This window comes from Passer montanus, unplaced genomic scaffold (assembly GCF_014805655.1).
Source record: "Passer montanus isolate IOZ18808 unplaced genomic scaffold, ASM1480565v1 scaffold94, whole genome shotgun sequence".
Classification (NCBI taxonomy): domain Eukaryota; kingdom Metazoa; phylum Chordata; class Aves; order Passeriformes; family Passeridae; genus Passer; species Passer montanus.
In genome coordinates this window covers 1,582,117-1,604,987 of record NW_024374812.1, presented here as the reverse complement: position 1 = coordinate 1,604,987, position 22,871 = coordinate 1,582,117, and the positions used below count along the sequence as shown (strand labels likewise).

The window sequence follows — 22,871 nt, the reverse complement described above, 5'->3', positions numbered from 1 at the left end:
CTAAATGCATGTGCATTCTCAATGAGTTTTACTCAACCACTGAAAAATCATCATTTTATCAGAGATAAAACTCAGAAAACTAAGAAATGGGAGATCTTTCTAACTGTATTCTTGAAAAAGCATGTTCCTTGGAAAAAAATTGATAAACTGTGTTAGTCTTCTACACAGTAAATGTGGATTCAAATACATTTCAGAAGTTGATAAATAAGGTGTGTCTCTTAAAGAAGAAAACTGCAGCAAAATTAGTATTTGTGTACTAATATAAAGATGCAACACTGTGAAAAAGAATGTCTCAAAATATACTGAGGTGATGCAAGGTTATTTTCAGAAAGCTCAGATTTTAATGTTTCTCGAAAGTAGGAGATACAGATGGCAATTCTAAAAAATATCCTCTTCACAAAATGCATTAAGAACTTTTGCACTTCTCAGTTTAAATTTCTGGGTTACCTCAGCAAACATATATGTTTAAAAAGGTATCTACTTTTCACATTTAAGTAAGTAAAAAAGGAAAGGTATGCATTACCAGTGTATTTCTTTCCCATGTCTGTCTTATACATTTTGGAGGAGAAAGTGGGAAAAGAGAGAAGGATCCAGTTGCTGCTAAGCTCTGTTTGGTTTGTTTGGTTTTGAACTGTTTGGGTATCTCCAAAAGCCAACTCTGGCGCCTTAAATTTTGCTTTCATCAAGAACATGGTAATTCAAAATAGCTAGCTGAGTTTTGGTTAGTGTAGCAGCAGGTCTCTTCATATCTTTTTTTTTTTTTTTGGTAAGTAAATACCCATGATTTATAGAATATTTTGTTTCAATTATTTTGACTTTGCCTTTCACCTCTTTGACCTAGAAAATTGAGAGTGCTTTAATAACCAGTGTCCTTGTTAGAAACTTATTATGTGGCTCTTTCTGGAACAGCAAGTCAAGTATGTGGCACAGTAAAAGGAATTTCAATGTAATTTGTTTAGAGAGCCTGTTGCTTGACAAACCTTTTCTGAACAGGCTACATGGTAAATGAGAAATTGGAAGTCTTGGGGCTGGGAAGGATAATGGACAATAGATGCTTTCACTTCTGGTGCCTGTTCAAGTCCAATCTGTCAAAGACTGAAAGTTGTTCCTTTTTCAGACTGGGCAAGTGGCCTGTGAGTAAGTGGTTGGTTGACTCTGCCTGGTGCCTGGTAAAATTTGCCCACAAGTCAAAAATGTCCCCCCATTTGGCTCCCTGGCCCAGTCATTTCAAAAGACAAAACTGAATCTGCAGCTGCCTTTTCTTCCAGTTCAGGACCAAGATGTTTTACTCATTTATCTTTTTATCTTTTAGTTTGTTTATTTGTTATATTTTGTCGACATATGTTATATGTCGTCCCCTTGTTTTCCTCTGTAAGGCCTGTTGAAAGTACCACATGGAACACAGCAAAAAAAGGGTAGTTTTCTTGAGGATGAAAGAATTTCCTCCTCCAGCAGAGATCAGTGGTTCACGGTGGGTCAGAATCAATTATTCACCCCATCAACAGCACCCTTGGAGGAATAAATATCGCCCCAAGACACGCTCTGCTGCAATATCTCTTCATTTGCTCAGGGCTCTGTGAGACTCAGTCATGCTGTCCAGTTGAATCATGCCCAGCTAAAGACACATGAAGGAAATATGAAGCAATTAAGTAACACTAAGTGACACCAATTTATCAAGAATAAATAAAAGTTTGGTGGTAAAGATGGCTTGTGAGTTCATCCACTCTCAGGAAATCTCATGTCACCCTTTCTGGGATAGAGAGCCCAGCCTTTCAAGCAGGAGAATGTTCCCTTCACAAAGGTGAAGTGGTTTTGAGCAATTTCTTCAATGGACTGGACATCAGCAGGCTTCTCTCTGGCACCAAGGTGGCAAGTGGCCTTTTTTTTACTCTTTCTTTCTTACTTTTTTCTCCTTAAGCAAACTGAATAATTACAGGAAAAAAAAAAAAAAAGGAAAGAAAGAGACAGAAAAATATATGCTTCATTTACATTTGATATCCAAGATTGGACTTTAGCTTGTGGCAAGTATGAAAAGCTCCCCCAAGATTTTGAGGGCTCTGTTGTGCCCTGAGTGAAAACTGCTGGCTGCTCCAAAATAGTATTTAGTATTCTCCTGCTCCTATTCCCAAGCACTGAGTTTCTCTCTTGTGTGGGCAATGCCCTGTTTGGTAATGCCAAAATTCTTCATGTGTCCTACAACAAGAAATAGATCTGTTTTTCTACAGTTTCTGCAACAACTGCAGATATATTTTAGACCCCTAATGTGGTTGGGAGAGGATGAAGTAAATTTTGGATGGAATTATTTTAAGACACAGAAGCCCTTCACTTCTGTACAGAAGAGATGATGTTGGTAAAGAGACAAAGATCTGCAGAAATCAGGTTGGAAAGAAAAACAGCAGAGACAGAGATAGGCTGGTCAAAAGGGAGTAGAAATAATGAGTTATGGAAAGATGGGAGAATGGGCTGGAAACCAAAGGGTGGATAAGCTGAACTGGAGGGCAAAGACTGATAAATAGAAGGATAGATTTAATTAAAGTTAAGCAGAGTTGGTAATAAAGAACTAGGAAAAATGCTATTGTGAGGAACAGGAAAAGGTGAGCAGGAAAATATGATGAGAGAAAAAAAAAAGAAAATTATTCAATTTATTGGGAAATACCTTGTCATTTCTAAGAAATTATTTAATAGTGGTGCACCTTTTAGAAAGCTGAGAAGGAAGTAATAGTGAAAAAGCAATGAAGAAACATTTAACTAGATATTATTTAAAGTTAATTTTTTTAGTCTGTGTAAAGTTTTAACCACATAGCTACTGGTGAAATGGCCAGCTAAGATCAGTAGCTGGTTTTAAATATCTCAGCATTAGAGTTTATTTCATAGAAATGCTACTATTTATTAGAAATGCTACTAGATATTATGTTACTACTGTGCAATAATATATATTAACCAATGGCAAAATATACCAACTAGTATGTATGTATATTACTAAGACTGGTTGGCATGAAAAACAATGGCCCATTATAAATTAAATATAGACTTGCCCAGATGGTCCCATTTCTTCTCTAAAACCAAAGGCATAGGGAAATAGGCAAAAAGGATTTTTTTTTTTCATCGCAAACTCCATATATGTCAGGTTCTTATTTACTTTGAAGTTTACTTTTGAAATAAGATAACTGTATGGTTTGGGAAATGAGTGGATGAGAAGACAAAATGTCTCAATTACACATTAAACTCTTAGGAAGTCACACCTGCATTCAAGACTTGAGTGTTAGAATAGCTCCAGTATCCAAAAAATATTGGGATTTAGAAACATCTTCAGTACAGCTAGGGTGATGGACTCCTTGGCAAAATATGGGGCAACTGGCCAATTCTCTACCCAATGGTTGTCTGTTTTCAAGACCTGCCTATGAACCTGTGTGTGTGACTATGTCCCAATGTCCAAAAAATAGGTCTTAGCCCCACTGAAGTGCCTCAGATTCTTCTTCCCTAAAAATCATGATCTTACATTAGAAAGAATTTTTCTTCCCACCCATTAGGATTTGAGGGAGAAGGTGTTGAGCCCACCAGTTGATAAAGGATGATAATCTGCAATAATCTCTACTGATTTAATCATCTCCATTTCATCATTTTAGCATCTGAAACCTAGTCCAGTTTCTCTTGTCCACTTACTCCAGGGCTTTTGTGCCATGCACTGGTAAACAGGAAGCTGAGGAGTCAAAATGCTCCCCATCAATGGGCTGCAATGGAGTGTATTCATGCCCTGACGATGAAAATCAGCTCCTTCCTTGGCAGTACGTGCTGCTGGAGGCTTCTGTGCGGTGTCATTTACAGCCGCGTTGTCTTTGTAGATTCCTGCTTCGATGTGAGAACACTGATGGGTAGAGGGGGAAGGGACCAACCTTCCCCTTGCCATATGGGAAACATCTGTAATGGGCAGCAGGGCTCTCTCTAAAGAAATGTGTTGTCATTCCATAGTTCAAAGTGTTACATAGACAAAAGGTATCAACTTGAATTTTTACCAGCCTTGACTGTCCCAGCCTCTGGAGAAAGGCATTCACTGTAAAGCCAAAGTATTCTTTTGAATGAGACAGCCAGTAGTGTTTTAAACTGTCTCACCCAAAAAAAATGCAACATCCACTGGAAAAGTATAGAGTAGTCAAAGTGCTCCAAAAATAAAAGAAACAATATCATGCCCTTTTATTGTGGCCCCTTAACTCTAGTCCTCTGAGAGCAGTGCTGATTGATGTTAGTGATGCAACCTAAAAATTAATGTCAATTACCCAAAACAAAATGCACATAAGTGACTTCAGGGCCTGATTTCAGTCCACAAAAGCCAGGAAATTCAGAGCTACTGGAGAGACGAAAACCTGGATTTCACATTCCAATCTTACCAACTGCCATTCTGCTGGGGGAGAAAAGGAGAAACAAAGGAAAAAGGAGTTACACCATTACAATAAATAATGTGATGGAGACAACAGTTCTCTCTTTGCCAAAGCCTGAATCCACTGGGTCCCATTAGCTTTAAATCCAGGAACTGCAATGTGTTCTAGGTTTGGGGCTCAGTTACTTCCCTACCACCTTTCTGCTTTTTAAAAATATAAACTCCTTTATTGTTTTAGTTAACAATAACATTTAGTGAGACCTGACTAACTCTTCATTTACAGTAATTATTTAGTGTTCTTGCATTTCCAGCCACTGGAACTGGGGATGTTGCTGTAGCCCAGTTATCTATTTGATGTAATAATTGCACAGCCAAGTGGGATCGACTGTGCACTCTGATAAATGTACATGCAGTAATCGAGATGTTCTGGTGTCAGCATGCAAACAAATCAAAATATTCTAACATCAAAGTATGTATGAAAAAACTTCCATGCAGGATTTAAATATTCCTCAATGTTATTAAAAAAATATGGGCTGTGATATCATGAAATGCCCATGGTGGGGTTACAAGCGAGTAATCCATCTCCCTATTCCTAAACCCATATTTAGTGCTGAACAATGGCAATCAGCCAGAAGAATCTCATGGCCTGGCCAGTTTGTTTTCAGACAAGTATCACTTTTATAGATGTGCATATAAATGTATGTCTCTTAAACTGGATACAAGAGAAAAATATGAGATGCGGTAAAGAAGAAAAGAGAGTTTGACGTGATGGGTCAGACCACTGAGATATTGTTTATGTCATTGGTCTGTCCTTGCATTTCAAATAAGTTTCATTTAAGTAACATGTGCCATAGTAAGTGACATGTGAAATTAGGTCTGTGGAGGGGGTGTATAGCATGAAGGTTCTGAGTCAGCCGAGTTATTTCATCTTTTTCACAAAGTAAACATTATTTATCCAGCCCCCACCCACAACCAATCAGTCAGAAAACCAAAAGGCATTTTTAGTCATTTCTAGGAAGGACATTTTGGAATCCTATTATTCTCAGCAACTGTCCAGTGTCCCTGGGATGACCCATTTACCCAAGATATTAAGCAGGTAAAAAACAGATGGACAGAAAGACATCTAGAAAGATTAAAGATAACTTGAGCTGTACATTAGAGAGACTTGAAGTATATGTCCACTTACGAGCCAACTTTTGCAACATATGATTGTGAATATGAAGTTATTTTAAAAGTATAATGCAATGAAAAGCTTTCCCTTCCTTGGGATCCCAAGTTCCTTGGCTCATTCTTGCTGCTCATAACTTGCCCACAACTCCCTGAAGGTGCAGTGAGGGCTTTCCTCTGTGCAGGCTGCCCAGCAGAGGTGCCTGTGAGGCTTTGGGCAGTGTTCCCATACTCCCAATGTGCCACTAGCATGGTTTGTGCTCATCAGACACTGCTGAACACAGGAAGGAGTTTGTCTGTCCTGCAAGTAGGAAGTGCTGGGGAGAGCAGGGCCAGGCCATGCACTGTGAGTGGTGCCAGGAGGGGACTGCCCTCTTCACGTGCCCCAGCTCACTCCTTTACAAACAAAGCCATCCCCAAGTCCAGCTCCTCATGTGCTCAGCATATTTCAGCACTAATATTGAATTTCAGGAGATAGTGAGCGGGGCCACTATCACCCAGACCCAGTCAGTATCTGGTGTTTCTCACAAATCATAGAGTCCTTTTGGTTGGAAAAGCTCTCTAAGATCATTGAATCCAATTGAATCCATTAACCCAGCACTGCCAAGCCCAGCACTAAAACCAGTCCCCAAGTGCCACATCTACATATTGACCACTTCACTCTTGTTACCCATTTTTCCTCTTCTATTTGCTTTGCATATATTGAAGAAATCAGTCATTCATACTCCTTTCTTTTCCAAATCCTCATGCTTAAGTCTGGCTTGAACGGGATAAATGTGTCATTACTTTGCTAAGACTGGCCCAATATTAAATGGGTTGTGACTTAAGGGAGAAGCATCCTTCTGTGATTATCACCAATTACTAATGAAGTGTTAACTGTCCAAAGCAATTAACTGCTCTGCTTTGTATTTTTTACAGGCATATTGCATTCTTTGCATAAGGAGTAGGACATCCTGCATGTAATTAAAGAATAAGCTTTAATTTCCTAAATTATAAATGCTTGCCATCATCAAAAATCAAATACCTATATCAATACATGCCTGGAATAATGTTCTAATTAAGGATGGAGTTTGTTTTGAAGGATAGGGGCATTTGGCCTTCATACTTAGTGAACCATTTTTTAAGTTTGGATTTGATCCTGATTTTCAGAAGTTCAGGAAGGACCAGGAAACCTATTTTGATTCAGGGCTATTTCTAATATAAATGTCATAAAACCTGGTAGTGTGTAATAATTTATTCTGCTGCTAAAATATTGGTTTAACTGGTTAAACTGCCTCAGCACTTGGATTTTTTCTCCAGCGTGTTGCAGAAATACATGGGAAAGATCGATTGGATGCCATTCTGCAGCCTAATCCCGGGTAATTTATTCAGTTTTACCTGAGAGAAAGGTCCAAATATATATATTCTTCTGGTTTTAATCAGTCTAACTACAATTGATTCAACTTTTGCCTGAATAAGGAGCGAGTGAAAACTGAGCAAGAGCCTCAAGATTTGGCTCTTATTCATTAACCTCAGGGCAGACTTCATTTTGTGTGATTTTTAAGCTATTAAAATGTTGGTTGGCTTCCATTTGAGCTCAAATTCCTAATATCACCAAATAATTATGTGTAGATGATGAAATGAAAAAACAGGCATGTAGTCTCCAAACACGTTTCAGTCTGGGTGGCTGAAATGGCTCATAACATTCAATGCATGAAAATGGGGTGGATTGAATAAATTAGCAGAATCACAAAAGGAAACCACTATAGGAAATAGTTTTACATGTGTAATCACTGAAATACTCTAGTGAATGTGTCAATCTGTACTAAATAAATATATTTGTTTATAGACATGTTCTGTATTAGCTTCCACTCTTTCACAGCACTTTGCCAAGCAAAATCCCACTAGAAGTAGGATGTTCGCACCCGAGTAGGAGTTTCTTGGATAAATATTTTTTCTATATTGAGACCAAAACCACTTCTACAAATTTCAGACTTTGATTGAAATAGTATATTTCTTTTGCCTCTTTTTTTTTCTCTTCTTTCCCCCGTCTTCCCATCTCCTTCACTGACAACCACTGATGCATTACCTTAATTCCTCTTACCTCCCACTGCTCCGGTGCGCCAGCGCCCCTCTGCAGACAGAGCACATCAGTCAGGGCTGAGCAGGGCAAGAAGTGGCCACACCCCGGTGCTGCCACCAGCAAAGGGCCTCAGAGCCTGAGAAAATTCCTCTCTTCACAGACCTGAGCTGTTGGTTGGGCTCTCGTTTCCCCACTGAAATGCTCTGCTGAATCAGAGAGAGCAGGGGTGCTGTGCGCTCTGCAGAGAGCGTTTGCAAGATGCTTTCAGGAGGTGGGGGAGAAGTTTGTTGCAAAATGTCATTAGATGCTGCTTTTTGTTACACTTTCAACAGTTTTAAGGGGAAAATGTAGGTGAATGCTGTTGGTTTGCCCAAATAATTAAATTTCAAAGTAATGCCCACTCCTCCTATGCAATACCTGCCAAATTCAGCAATGTTTCTATACATCTAGTATTTTAGCCATTACAATGGAAGATAAAATGTAATGAAAATAATAATTATGGCATAGTATACAATGTATTCAAAGTATTGTGTATTAGCCCTGTAATCAAGCAGTCCTCAAAAAAAGGTTTTTAGTGAGTGATAGTATTTCTGTTTCAAAGGCAGGGGAAATGGAAGCTCAGAGGCACTAAGTGGTTTGTCTGAGGCCACACAGCAAGTAAGTGTCAGAGCTGGGAGCAGAGCCCAGCCCTGGCTCCTGCCCTTGTGCTCAGAGACTGTACCACACCATATTGTTTCCAAATAAATTTGCTCTTTAGCTCCTATGCTGAGGTCATGAGCAGTGGTGACACAGAGGGGGAATTTAACCTCTTCTGTCACTTCCTACAGAAAAAACCCTGAGCTTCTACAGCACTAGAAGAAAGTCTTAAAAGGTCAAAGGCATCCCTGGAGATGGGGAACCATCCAGGTTGTTTGGTGCTGAATTGCTTTCAGGCTGAACGAGTTTTTATTGCTAGTGGTATATTTTCACATGGGAGTGCTGTGACTGTGCAGTGCCCTGAGTCATAAACCAGAGGTTTCAGTGTCCAGTCATACCTAAAGTCTTAAGACTTCCGGTTTTAATTTAATTCTCAGACATAATAAAGTTCCCTGTGTACATTATTGTTGCCATGCAGCTAAAGCAGTGAGTTGAGGCACATCAGGAGAGGTGAATTTGACCCTTGAGCAACTCCAGGTGTTTTGACCAGTTTGATATGAAGCAGTAAAAATACAAGTGAACTAATCGCACTGCTCATGAGGAGATCAGGGACACTCAGGAATTTCCAGTAGGTGAGGAGACTGAGCTCTCCTAATTATGCTGCATTCCAACAGGTCATATCCACCAAGGTCTGGTGCCTCGTGGAGACCTGCTGTGTGCTTTGCCAGCACTGTGTCCTGGGCAGACAGTTATGGGCCATTAGACCCACGGCAAGGGGAACTTGCTGGATTTCAACTTTCTCCACAGGAGAAGCAGCTGATGCTGTCCAGGGAATAGGGGTGATGGAGCCCTGCTACAGGTTGTGTAGTCTGGGGGAAGGGATTTCTCTCCTGACTGTGAGCAGCATGTGGTTGAATTAGGGCTCAGAACAGGAATTTCTATCAATGCGCAAAGCAGCGTCGCCTTTCCTCTGACAATTAAAAAGGGTTTCTTGCTCTCAGACAAATAAAGCCCATTAAAGTTGGTGGTAGTGATGGGAAAGACTTTGTGAAAATATGTTTGTTTTGCAAAGCTGGCTGCCAAGTATTGTTTTATAGTTCCGGTTTTTCGTTCTTTCTCCACTGTTTATAGTACCCTCTGAGAGACTTAAAATGATCCCTCTCTCCCCACCAATTTTGTTCTTTTTTCTCTTGGCAGACATTGGTACCCTATTCCCCACCCCAGTTCTTGCTGCAACAGAAGCCATGATCCTTTTGCCTTGTTTTTCTTTTTTACAATACCAGCCCAACCCTGAGAGCAGCATTTTCTGGTTAACTGCAGCATTGCAGTTTTGGCCAAATACATGGAAGGACAGCAGTACAAGCCCTACATTTTGTTCTCCAACCACTGTGGTACTGCACAGGGTGTCTGAGAAATTAACTTGAGCCTTTTTTTCCAGTGATCCTACATTTCCATCAGCCTTGGGAATGTCATTTATCCAAGAAGCAGAAAACAACAATAAAGAAGTTGGATAGTTGAGATGTAGACTGTGTTCTTTAACAACTTGGATGATATATCCTGGATATGTCCCCTTCCTGTACACAGCAGCCCAGTGTTACAAAATTATTTAAAAAGTTTATGCCACTGGCAGATAAAAGGTCAACCAAAGCCCAGAGCTGACTTTCTGGGAAGCATTTTGTTGATGGGTGATGGAGTAGTGCTTTTATCAATGTGAGATGTTTGTGGGTGCCTACATGCAGCATTCTTGTGATCTCTGGCCCTTTCCTGAGGGGGGGGACTCTTGGCATGGACACTGCTGCTGTCCCTGGTGTGTCACCAGGCTGAGGACTCAGGGAACAGATCTGAGGAATGCTGCTGGTGGTGTTTCTCACACCTGGTACAGTGAAAGCTGAGGGACAGATAGACTTCAGGCAAGAACAGAAGTGGGGACATCATGTCTGGTCACTCTGACCATTCTGACAAAGGAAGAGGCAACAACAGCTTTGCTGGCAAAAGAGCCAGGGAACAGATCTGAGGAATGCTGCTGGTGGTGTTTCTCACACCTGGTACAGTGAAAGCTGAGGGACAGATAGACTTCAGGCAAGAACAGAAGTGGGGACATCATGTCTGGTCACTCTGACCATTCTGACAAAGCTCTTTGCCAGCTTTGCTGGCAAAAGAGATAATAAAAGGACATTACTAGTGTAAGAAGAATAATCAGAAGAATGGTATTCCCACAAAAGGGGACTGGGACAAAGGGGTCAGAGTAGAAAACTTTGTTTGAAAGTAGTGACCTGTAAATACTAATAAACTGCTTTCATAAACTGGCTCTCCTTTGCTGGCATAAGCAGAGTCCGTGTCACTCCATCCTCACAAATGGTTTCCTGGGATCTAGTGGAAGCACCAATGTGGTTGTGCTTCCAGGGAGATAGATAAATGGATGCTGCAGCTCCCAGCACATTGGTCTGGCCTCATCATAAATGAAATCCATGAGGTTTCATGGCCAAAGCAGGGCAGATCAGCCAGAGCATCACAAGTGAGTCTGTAATGTGCTAAACCTGGGTGTCCATAGATACATATTTGGGGTGTGCAATTCATTACTGACCATGTACAAGACATTACTTATATAAAGTACTCCCTCATCCTTTGAATTATATCAGACATCTGTGCTTTGGCTACTGATTAAAGATGGGTTTGTGGAATTAGACCCCTCAGTGCTATTGTTGTAAATTGGAGAGAGAATTATCCATTATATTCCTTTTGTAACATGGATGCACTTTTGATAAAGAGAGTTTATATCCACACAAATTTATTTAAACTTAAACAGAAGCAATTCATTCTAAACAACACATGGATTTTCTTTTTCAAACAATGTTGCTTATACTTTCTCTTAAACTAATTATTATTTTAATCTCTAAATAAGCTGACACTTTGCATGTGGTTTGTCTGTTCAGGCTGGGATAAATTAGAAGAGCAACCTTTTAATCATAGGGGTTTTAATCTAAATGTTTTTATGTACAAAGGGTTATGAATCTGTCCAGGGTGACATGTTTGATATTATGGCAAGCTAATGAAATTTTAAAGTTAACATTTCCCAAATAAAATGGAAAGAAGAGACAGGGAGAAAAGGAGTAGATTCAAAATTAGAGAATATTGGTAGTTTATGGGTTCCAGGTTATTTGGAATGGAATGAAAGTTAATGCTACATCCTTTTTTCCATCCTGCCAGCCAGTGTCTGATCCAAGAATGTCTCTTATTTAAAGAGCAGGGCTCCCTCCACTGTTCTTAAATAAAGGCTCTCACTGTCTGAGATCCAGCCCTCCCCAGTTTTCACAGTAACATTGTAAGGCTGCATGAAGCAAATTATTTAATGGAAAGAAGTTTTGCATATGATTCCCCTATCACAAACCTGCTCAAGTCATATGGTTTGATTTACATTTATGCAAATTTCAGAGAATAGAGTAAAATTACCCAAGGCAGAAAGGACCGTGGCATGTCACAAACAAGATGTGCCTATTTGCATTTATGTTCGCTAATGAAGTTCAGCCAGGGCTTGCTCTTTGATTTGGATGTCTCTGTCTGCCATTCCATTTTATGCACTGTAATTAAACCACTTGCCCACACACATACAAGAGGACACCAAGAAAGGGAGACTTCAGGTTTTATAAATGCTGTTCTGTAACTCTCTTACACAGGGCTTATAATTCAGGATTTAACATCTCTAAGTGATACAACAGGCCTGAAGTGTGACATTGTGCTTAACTTTAATGCAAGGAGAACTGCAGATTTAAACCAATGTAGGATTTGGCCCAATAAACTTTGGTGTCTCGGGTGCCCACTGGAGATGTTTTACCCTAGACTTTCCAAATTTTATCCCAAATAAAAATTAAGCCTCAGCCCACTCAAAAATCACAGCTGTTTCTTTCTCCTGCCAAAATTATTCTTTCTCATCATGCTACAGCTGTGAAATCATGCACTAGTGTAAATTGTTAACTGGAAACCATTTCTAGCTGAGGTGCCTGTTCAGAAGTCTTCTTATTCTAATCTGCTCTGTTCTCTCATTGAGGAGTACTCACACATCTTCATGTTTGGCTGGGACTTGTTTCTGTAAATCCCAGAATCGCAGGTTGGTGTGGGTTGGAAGGGACCTTAAAGATCATCCAGTTTCCACCCCCTACCACGGGCAAGGACACCTTCCATTGTCCCATGTTGCTCCAAGCTGCATCCAGCCTGGCCTTGGACACTTCCAGGGATGGAGCAACCCTACTTCTGTAGTGGTTGGATGGTGGGCAGCCTGTGCCAGGGCCTCACCATCCTCACAGGGAACAATGTCTTCCTAATATCCAATGTAAACTTACTCTCTTTCAGTTTAAAGCAATCTTCCTAGTCCTAAATTGATAATAAACACAATTATCGGTCCCTTAAATTGTGCTATGAACTCTTCAGTAAGCTGTCCCATTTCGTGGGACCTACTGTGAGGACAGGAATTTTGGTACCCTTTTCTTGGAGTGGTTCTTTTTGGTCCTTCATAATGATATTATAGGGCTACCACTACAGAAGAGAAATGGGACCAAAAACAAAGAGAGTAGAAAATGGATGATTTTTCGTGAAATTTCAGGATTTGCTTGGCCAAGTTCCCTTGTTCCATGCTGGCTTTTTAAGCTGTTAGTTTTTCCTTCTTTCACCAAACTAAGGGCAAAGCAAGATTTTGCTTTTAGGCAACTGACAGCAGTGAGTGCTGCCCATCTTTTCTGCTTCAATGTGCCTCCTTTCAGATTGCTGAAGAAAAAAGCCTGCCTTCATTGATTAAATAATGATAGTGTTGCCAGAGAGGATCCGGTGTTATAATCCGAAGTGCTTTGACAACTTGAAGGAACAACATTTCCAAGGGAGCATTCCTACATAGAGGATGCCTGAGCAGGTTCTTTACAAGATGCCTTAATGGGGTAGAATTGTAAAATGGTTGGGGTTAGGAGGGGTGTTAAAGATCTGGTTCTAACCCCACTGCCATGGGCAGGGATGGACCCACTAGGTCAGGGTAGGACTGGGAAGCGAGGACCAAGAAGCAAAATCATCACAACTCTGCCGTAAATGGGAGCAGGTGGTAAGAGTGGCCTGGACAAGATGAAGGTCATATTTCTGCTGTCACATTGACACAGCTTGTGCAGCCTCTGGCTCTGGCTGGCAGCAATGTGTTTTTCTACCTTCAAGGAGGTCAGAGAAAAGGAAGAAAAATCTTGTCATGTGATATCAAGGAGCAGGAAGAGTTTCTGTGAGAGTTAAATTAGCCAAATAAGATCAGATCAACTTTTCAGGACATGGAAGCCATTCTGGGAAAGGCAAACTGCCTGTCTAATTTGTGCCAGGTTAGGTGATTCCCCATGTCTGAAAGTTGGTCTCTTGACCAGTTCTGCACATATTGGGTACAGCAAGAGTCTAACAGAACTTCAACCACAGCAGGAAAAGTCAAAGCACAGCCTGGTAGTAAATTTTAAGAGAGAACACACAGAAGATCTGGATGCAGTAGACACTTTTCCAAAAAGGGCTCCAGGAGGAACCATGGGCTTATGTTGTCTCTTTACAGCAAGACATATCCAGCAAAATGGATACAGCTATTTTAATCCCACATCAAGAGCCTGCATCATCCTCTATCTGTAATTCTGAGCCAAATAATCATATTTTTTAAAAAATTAAATGTGGGTGCTGCCAAAGTGGCATAAAGCACCCAGAAGTGTCATCCAAACCCTCTAAATTATCTCCAACCACATTAAATGTCTGCCACATACATCTAAACTCTTGCAAGGGCACATGCACATGTGAGTTTTATGAGAAACATCTTGCTGTTTCTCTTCATGATTCTTGGCATGTAAAGGTCTGTCTTTCAGTATCACAAATTCAGCTGTATAGATCTTAAAGATATCTGGTATAACTCAGAAAGATGGGATGTCTGTAAAATACTTTTGCTCTGCATAAAAGTGTTTTGGAGGTTAACCTTTATTATCTAGTAATGTATCAAAATGAGAACGAAGTGTTATCTTGTTATGGAATGGGATGAATCAAACTCCCTCTGAAATACTGATTTTCAAAACAGTTACCTTTATGCTGAGGTTGAAGGTACGAATGGTTTCTGGGTAAAATGGTTCAGTTTATGGCTAAATTCCATAACGAAACATACATATATCAGAATCACTTTGTCTGGCTTGGGAAGGAAAAAATGTGTTGTTTTCATTATTGCTGAACTTCATAATGGCTTCAGGAATTTTTTTGGTCGTTTCCAAAGAAAGTGAACTTCAGGCAGAGATTAAAGCAGAGGAAATTTCAGCCCAAGGGCAAATGTTTCAGAAAGTTTAAAGTATGTGAAAGGGGGAGTGAAGTAGGAAATAGTTTTCAATCCTAACTATAGCCACACTTGTTATAATATATCACTAAATATAGACTAGTGGGTGTGCCCAACTCTCCGAAGGTGTTATCCTGCCTGCCATGAACTGGCTTCTGAAATGACCTTTGCAGGGATGTAACTGACTGTACAACACTGCCCGTGTTGGAAAATGTTAAACTTCATTATTTCCCAGGTGAGCCCAGCCAAGCCCAACTTTGCTTCACAACCAAAATTCCTTTTGCAAAATTCAACCATTTATCTTTCATGTAGATCCAGCTTTGTACTCAAGATCATTTGTCTCCAAGCAAACTGCACAGTAGTCCTGAATATTTTGTTTATGTGTTAAAGGTTTTCACTTGGTTATAAAGTCCTGTGAAACTATTGGGGTCAAGCAGCTAAAAGCATTACTTTGACATCGACTTCCAAATGCCAGCCATAATGGTTTGGGCAAGCTAAACGTCCAAATTGCCTTGGACTTTCTGCTTGTGGTTGTGGGAATATACTGGATCCTTTCAAAATTATTGGCTAGTCTGTCTTGGGCATTTTATGTTTGGGTATAGAGTGTTTGGATTTATTTTGTGTTTTGTTTGTGGTGATACTGTCATGTCTTGGCTGTATATCCCAGAGCTGATGTTCTGCTCTTTGACTTCAATGCCATATGCTGCTAGATCTCCAGACTGAAGTGCGGTGTTAATGTAAAGGATGCTGTAATGAACATCTTGTACATATTTCCTTTTGCATATGCACTGTCTGTAAAATGTCTCTCTGAATACATCCTTGCTGGTTTTGAAATGGTTTCTTTACAGTTCAGTATAAATGCTATTTATATTCAAAGTTGTTTGAGGTTATCCTTTACTCCTAATGTTACTCTAATTCTAGTTTAAGAGAGGAGAACTTGATCTGGCTGAAATTAATTAGGAAATTGGTAGAGCCACTAAAAATGGTGGTTATATATGGCACTTCCTAAGTACTTTGACTGAAGAGGTACAAAATAAATCTGACGAAGCACTAACTGTAATGAAATAGATGACTACACTTTCACTTTTAAAACAGGATGGCTGCTGAAGGTGAACCAAATAAAGCAAAACTATTTAAATTCCTTTGCTTTTTTTAAAGATATTGTTAATAGAAAAAAAAAGTATTTTTTAAACTGAGAATATCTCCTTACATTATAGGGTTTTTAGTGGCATTAAAAGGTATAGTTTCCTATATTGATTTGGAAAGAGCTGTTAAAAATGCATGAAAGGTATTTTAGGGAGGCAGTGTCACAGGATCTTTTAAAACTATTTTCTCAAGTGCCACTTAACTCTTTTGCTTCTTTACCATTGGAAACACATCCCAATACATGGGATATCTAATTTTTTTCCTACTGACCAGAGAGTCTTTAAGATTAATTTGGTTTGGAATGTTGGGGATTATACCAGTGTCTATTTATATAACTTTAGACTCAGACTGTAAATTAAACTTGGAAAACTGTAATTATTCAATAATTTGTATAGTATTCAGGCAGTTTAGAAATGTTTCTTGAACACAGTGAATCGAGAATACGTGCTTATAAAGGACAAATAGATTCAGCATAATGGTGTATTTTTGGCCTATCTATTTTGCAGGCAATTAACAAAGGAGGATGTTGCATTTTTGCCTATCTCTTGCTCTCCTGAAATATAGTCACTAACCACTTGTTAACCACACTGATTTTTTAATAGACAAAGTGGTTGCTTACAGCTCCCCACCAGAAATATTCAGATTAAGCACACTCTTAGATGCAGCCAGAATAGCCTACAAAACAGGAAGAAAGCCTTGCCTTTCTCTCTGCCTCCTTCCCTTGTTTAAGCTGATGTGATAATTCACTGCAGATTTTCTCTTTCCCTGACAGAGTGCCTACCGCAGGAATGGGATGACTTTTCTCGCCTGCTGATGTGGATGTGGCTGCAGCAACAGGAAAGACAGTATTATATTAAGGTGATTTTCTTTTCCCCTCCATGGAAGGAAAAAAAATACAAGCTCCAATGTCTCCATGTACCAGTGAGTGGGCTGGTTTGTTGTGACTATCTGCTGGCTGTCTCTGTCTCTTTTTCCAGCCCCCTCAATCGTTATTCTTGTTTACTAGCTGGAACATTTAGCTAATTAATGGCAGGATGTTTGGGATAGGGTGTAGGTGGACAAGAATGCAGCTCAGACAATGCTGGAGTTTGCAGGGGACTTTCTGACTGCCATGTCATTTTTATTTAAGTGTCTGGAAGTCTGTATGTTCTCCAGAAGATGTTTTTTTGTAAAGCTGGATAGGGCAGGAAGAGGCCAGAGATAGACAGGGTTGTGTTGGTTTATTAGGTTGTATAAAGGTTATATAGTTTTCTTTGCAATTTTTACAAAAAGAAAAGCTTTCCCCCTCTATTTTCTACTAATTCCCACTTTTTGTCTCAATTAATATGAGTTTTCACAGAGTATAAACCAGTTTAATCCAGTGAGGTGAATTTGATGATAGGCATGCCAAGTTTGGATGCAAAGTTACTCAGGAAAAGTTCAGGTAAACTAAACTCCACCAGCTAGAGACTTGGGTTTTAGCAGGCCCAAAGATGGGCTAAGTGCTCACACCCAAATTTTCAATGTTGGCATCTCCTAAGGTTTGAGCCATCATTATTCAATATCAAAGAAAGCCTTTGCACTGACTTGGCACTGGATTGGGCCCCTGTTTGGAAAAATACATTCTAAAGTGTTTCAATAACTGTGTCTGTCTCGGTGGTTGTAGGCAAGGGCTTAACGTTGTGTACTTGCTCAGCATTTGCTGCAGGAAGCAGATGTTGTCCCTGTTGTTGACAAAGGCAGCATTACTGTTGGATTTGGTTGAAGAAGAAACCAGCTCCTTTTGCCTTTTTTTATATATATATTTTAGCTAACGTTGTTTGTTTTCAAGATTTTTTTTTAAAAAAATCTCAGTCCCTGCCTCTATGCTTGTTCCTGTCCCTTTGCTCCTCCAGCCTTTGCTGGCCTCACAAACACATTCATTTCTTCCCATAAAAAGTGTACAAATATAGAGCTAACCACGATGATGCTTGAGCAGAGAGCAGGGCTCCTGCTTCAGCCTGTCACCAGGATCTGCTGGCACATCCTGCTGGTGTCCCTGTGGTACCCACAGGTCAGGGGTCTTCTTCAGCTGCCCAGAGCTCGGGCTTGGAATCCAGCTTAAGCCTCAAGTTAATACAGAACACTCAAGGGATCAAGAAGAGAACAGCAAAGTATTTTATATAGTGCAGCCATCCTCCTCCTTTGTGCTTAGTATGTGAGGTCTTAATTTTCACTCCTGCTTTGTGCTCTTGTGGTCATTTGTAGGTGGTTTTGTTGTCCTGCTCGCCTGGATGTGCTTGCAAAAACTTTAAATATATGTATATTTTTTAAACAAATGGAAAAATGTCTCTTTACCACCAAAATATTGTAAAAGTGAACATTGTATGTCCAGTATTGCTGCCATTCATAAATTGTTTTTTTCTTTTATCTGCTTACGTTTCTGTTTTCTGGAAATTTTCTGTGTGTAAAAGCAATGTGTACAATATATTAAATGAGGCAAAGGGGAAGTTTTCTGATGTTCCATTTGTGCTTTTTGAAATATATGATTAAACTTTTCTTTTTATCATCACTCTTTATTTTTGTTGGCATCCTTAATCATGGAAAATTATATGCTTGCTGTAAACATTCAGACTTTTTTAAAAGGACACCAGCATTTATTGTATTTAGTTTCGATCTGCAGGGATACAGAAAGAAGAAACCATTTCAGGCAGTGGGTACTGGAATCAAAATTCCTTCTGTTGCTGTCTCTCCCAGATTTTACATTTTAAAATATGCATAAGCAGGAAAAATACTGGCACTTATTTTTTACTGGTCTCCTTAAAGTCCCAGAGAATGAAGACTCAACATACATTTCTCTCAGAAATATGACAGATCATGTTTTTGTTGGTCTGCTGTGTGTTTGTCTATCTTGAACAGCCTGACAGGCAATTATTTATAAAATCTGGGTTTGCCCAGTAAACCCATATAAAAACCTTTCACTTCTCTGCACAAGTCAGGGAGCTGAATTTAGAGTCAAACAAGGTATGTTATGTCTCCCTATCTTGGTTTAACCCAGTTTATTCTTATTTTGGGAAGTAATCACTTTTTTTTCTCATCTTCAGAGTTTTCTTTAACTCTGTTTAAAACAAAAATGCAACCAGTAATACTTGTGTTGCACTTGGAGTGTTTCTTAGCACCATTTCCCATGCTGCAGAAACAGAGATGTATGCTTAGGCTGGTACCACACATTTTTATTATATATATGAAATTCAGCTTGAGATTCAGTTAATGGCTGCATATGAATAGCTTAACACTTCTGTAATTTCAACTTGCAGATCATTTCTATTCTTAATCAGGATTTATAGGTACTGAATCAGGTTGTGTTGATTATTTCACGTTAGTTATCTGAAGAAGGGAAACTTCAGTTTCAGTAAGAATATGACTGTATATCTTATAAGGGAGTGTGACTTTTGCTCTCAGCTCAGTGCCTGCCTTGCTCTGTGGTTATACTACCTGGTTTTTCAGTTTTTCTTCCAGCCATTCACAAAACATGAATAATAATTCAGCTTAAAACTCGTCAGAGGTGAGGAAGCCACAACACAAATTTCTAGTTGAGCATCTCATTTCCAGGTCCATTCTCTGTCAGTCTTTCCTTTGAGAAAATCAAATGCTTTAAAAGACTTCTGTCTTTGTCTGGAAATTGGGAGAAGTTGACAGTGCTCCAGAAGTTTCTGAAGAGACACTTAGGACCCTCCAAAATGTGCCACCCCTGGGTTTTCAGGGCACCCTTCTCTTTGTCAAGTGTCCATCTCACTGAGGGGGGGAAGCAGAAAAAATGTGTTTTGGCATTGCTTGGGTGTGGATGAACCTTTGTGTTGCATTAAGGTTCTGCCATCAGCTGTGTGTAGATCTCATAAAATGGTTTATAGTTTCCCGTCCAGCTCATAGAGAATGTTTCATGGTACATAAACACTTGTAATCATAAATTCAGAATAAATAGATAATTACATTAGTCACAAGTCCAACTCTAGCTGAAACTTAAACAGTTACAGGGTTGGGGGTGTTCTTGCCTGAATGAATCATCTTGTCCAAAGTTGGGCTTTTTTTACCTCTACTTTTTATACCTCTGCTATATATCTACCCCGGGCAGCAGTGCAGCCAGGGAAATGCAGTGGTGGCATGCATTAAATCCAGGTTTATTCAGAGGGCATGGAGCCAGCACAAAGCAGCGAAGCCATCCCTGAAGGAATTGAATGTAAATTTGATGGTTTAAATAAGGCCAGATGCCTTAAAAATTATTTTGAAAGCTGTATCTCTAATGTAGCTCAACTTTTTCCTTTACAAAATAATAAGAAAAAATAGTTCTCATCTCTTGTGGGGAGACAAAAATCAGATACTTTGGCTTCTATAAATCACTGAAATCTTGGCAACTACTGAAACAAAGTTTTAGAAGGCAGATGGCTGCAAATTTGAAGGAAATCTTCATATTTTACTCTTAAAAGCTTTTCAACTGTCTAGAGAATGCTCTGAGACACTACATTAATAGCCATTCTTAGTAATCAAGCTCCACTATACTTACATACTATTTTTCTTAAACAAGATAGATTAGTAGTGAGAGATGGAAAGATAAATAAGGAAAATAAAGAACTAAAATTATAATAATATGGTTTCATTTTACATTTTATAGCTGTCTTCAATATTTGTGATTGATAATTCATCTTAATTCCTATCCGACAAAAATATTGGCACAAGAATCTTATATCAATATCTGTGTATTTCTGGACTTTTCTTCATCCAGATGCTTTGCAAATTTTTCTTACTGGTTTGGTGAAGATGTGATCTGTCAGTCTTTGGTCCTCATATGACTTTGATTACTGTAATATCTGAGTGCCTCACAGGTTTCCATGTGTTTATGTCTATAACACAACTTTAAAATAATGTGTTGTTAGCTCCATTTCTTCTGGGGAAAGGCTTAGTGATGGGCCACATGGTGGGAAACCTGGAATGGTTCAGAAGCCTGGATTTCTCAAATCCATAAGGATGCTTTGTGTTCTGAAATATCTCCCCTCTGCAGTGAAAGCAGTAGGTGTGTCAGAGAGCACATAACCTAGCCCTGCAGGCTGGGGGAGAAAGGGAAAAGGCAGTATCCAACTGGATCCATGAGAGGAACTGGATGAGGAAGAATGCAACCACTCAATCTGGATCCAATCCGGGGCTCAAGACTTTGAAAACTTCTGGCTGAGATGTGACATGGGCACTTGGTGACCCCCTACAGAAACATAAAAGTTTTCACCATAGCATGGACTGTGGGACACCTTCCTTCTTCCAAACTATGCTGGACTTCTGAAATCACCATGAGGGACGTACTCATTACTAAAATCCTGCTTTGGCAGTGCCAGAGCATTCTCACCTTCATCTCCTCCCAACCTGCCTTTGCAGAGTGCATCAGAGCACAAAGAAATGAGAGGAGAGACACAACTAAGAAACATAAATGCCCTCTTTTAAGTGGGGCAGCAGCTGCAATGGGTGTTGACAAAGATAAAGTAAAATGTTAATTTTAAGTAGATGAACTGGGTCTGAACCCAATAAAATGCCACTGAAGTGTGGTGGCTGATCCTCATTCTGTAACCAGACCTGGAAGAAGAGAAGGTGTAATATATCAGAAGCTGTAGTGAGATTCAGATAGTCACCAGTCAATAACTGGCTCAAACCAGTTCTGTTTAGCTCTCATTTGCATAAGTATTTAATTAATCTACAAAACAAAATAACTCCAAAGAAACTATTGCCTTTCTTGTACTGACATGATTTCTTCAGATCTGCAAATGAAATGGCAGCAACTCCATGTCAAGCTGAGGTGAAAACAAATCTGAAACATCACTGCAGGAGGAGAAGGAAGGTATTTAGAGGAGAGAGGCTCCAGCTGAGCTACTCCCTGAACTCCCTTGCTCAGATCATTGCGTATCTGTGATCAGCAGTGCCTAAATCTGCTGCTTGTGCACAAATTTTGTTGTAGGTTCAGCTGAATGATTTTAGCAAACTAGACATGATCTGCCTAGTGTTCCCCATGTCAGCTTGCCCTTACTTTAATATAAAAAGAATTTACACTCTTCTGTTTTGGAGTGGTATCACCATAGTCCTAAATTTTCACTGCTCAGAAGATTTCTGTGTAGACAGAACACAAATAAATGAAAATAATTATTAAGGAACGCTTTGGGCACCTGAGAAAGGATCTTTGACAGTTTCTTCATGGAAGGTGCTGCTTTTATTCAATTTCTCTGGGATGGTGGCAAAACTGATACATGACTCCTGTAGGGCTTGAACTTCTACAACAAACAGTTGAGGTCAGCCTTGAGGTCTCCCTCAAACTCATGAGCATCCCACTTGTCTGCTCACTGTGTAAATCAGGCACAAGCATAAGAGGAAAAACATGACAGATTGTTCCACTGGAAGATCAAGAACCACAACACTGAATATTCCAAGGTAAGGCAGAATAAAATAACCTTGGTCTGATTGGGCTCAGCAGCAGGTCACTTAGGAAATTTTTTTTTCCACTTTGACAATTACATCATGATTATTTCCACACTTTGGTGATCAGAACTTTGTCAATGAAATATTTCAGAATAGTTAATTCTCATGTGCAGTCAATTTTCAGAGGTCATACAGTGGTAAACACCTCTCTGTCCTTCTGCAGCTGTTGTTTTTGACTAGTGGGTTAAAAACCTCACATTATAAGGGCCTTGTATTTTGGGGCAGAGTCTGAGTTGGTTGTTTTTATTCACAATACCCAAATACTCAAGTGTAGCCATCTAAGCTAGTCCACCTTGCTCCACTGGCCACCCTTGCAGTCTTCCTGAAGTTAAGGTAATGAAGATAAAATTCGGTATAAGCAGCCAAACTTTTGAATTTTTGGCCAATGTCCAAACCTCCCCAGTTTTTACCATGACTGGCTTTTATAGGTGCTTTCTTTACAGTGTTGAAGTTGGGCTTGTAGATGGTGCTGGATTCATTTTTATTTTGTTGAGGCTTGTTTTATTTGCACTTAGGTATGTAGTTGTGGTGCATGCTCTGAAGGGGTTTTGCATCTTGGTTTCTTTGGTGGTCTTGAAGGAAGGGAAAAAATAATGCAGCACTTAAAGAGCCTGTTATTAAAACTTTATTCATAGGTGAGTAGGCAGGAGAAGCATAGAAAATGTATTAATTTATATGCATATATATTAAATAAATATGAA

At 39.6% G+C, this 22,871-nt stretch overlaps 1 protein-coding gene across 2 annotated transcripts in view; it reads left to right on the top strand.

The window, feature by feature from the left end:
- The window catches only part of SUPT3H (SPT3 homolog, SAGA and STAGA complex component), a 256,562-nt gene extending 238,348 nt beyond the window's left edge, over window positions 1–18,214 (top strand). The window contains exon 12 of one of the 2 annotated variants that reach the window (XM_039696034.1): window positions 16,475–18,214. In XM_039696034.1, the coding sequence (XP_039551968.1) occupies window positions 16,475–16,516 (42 nt within the window). In that variant the 3' untranslated portion in view covers window positions 16,517–18,214. The remainder of the gene's footprint in view (window positions 1–16,474) is intronic. The other variant, XM_039696035.1, reaches the window with a different exon arrangement.
- Window positions 18,215–22,871: the final 4,657 nt, after the last annotated feature.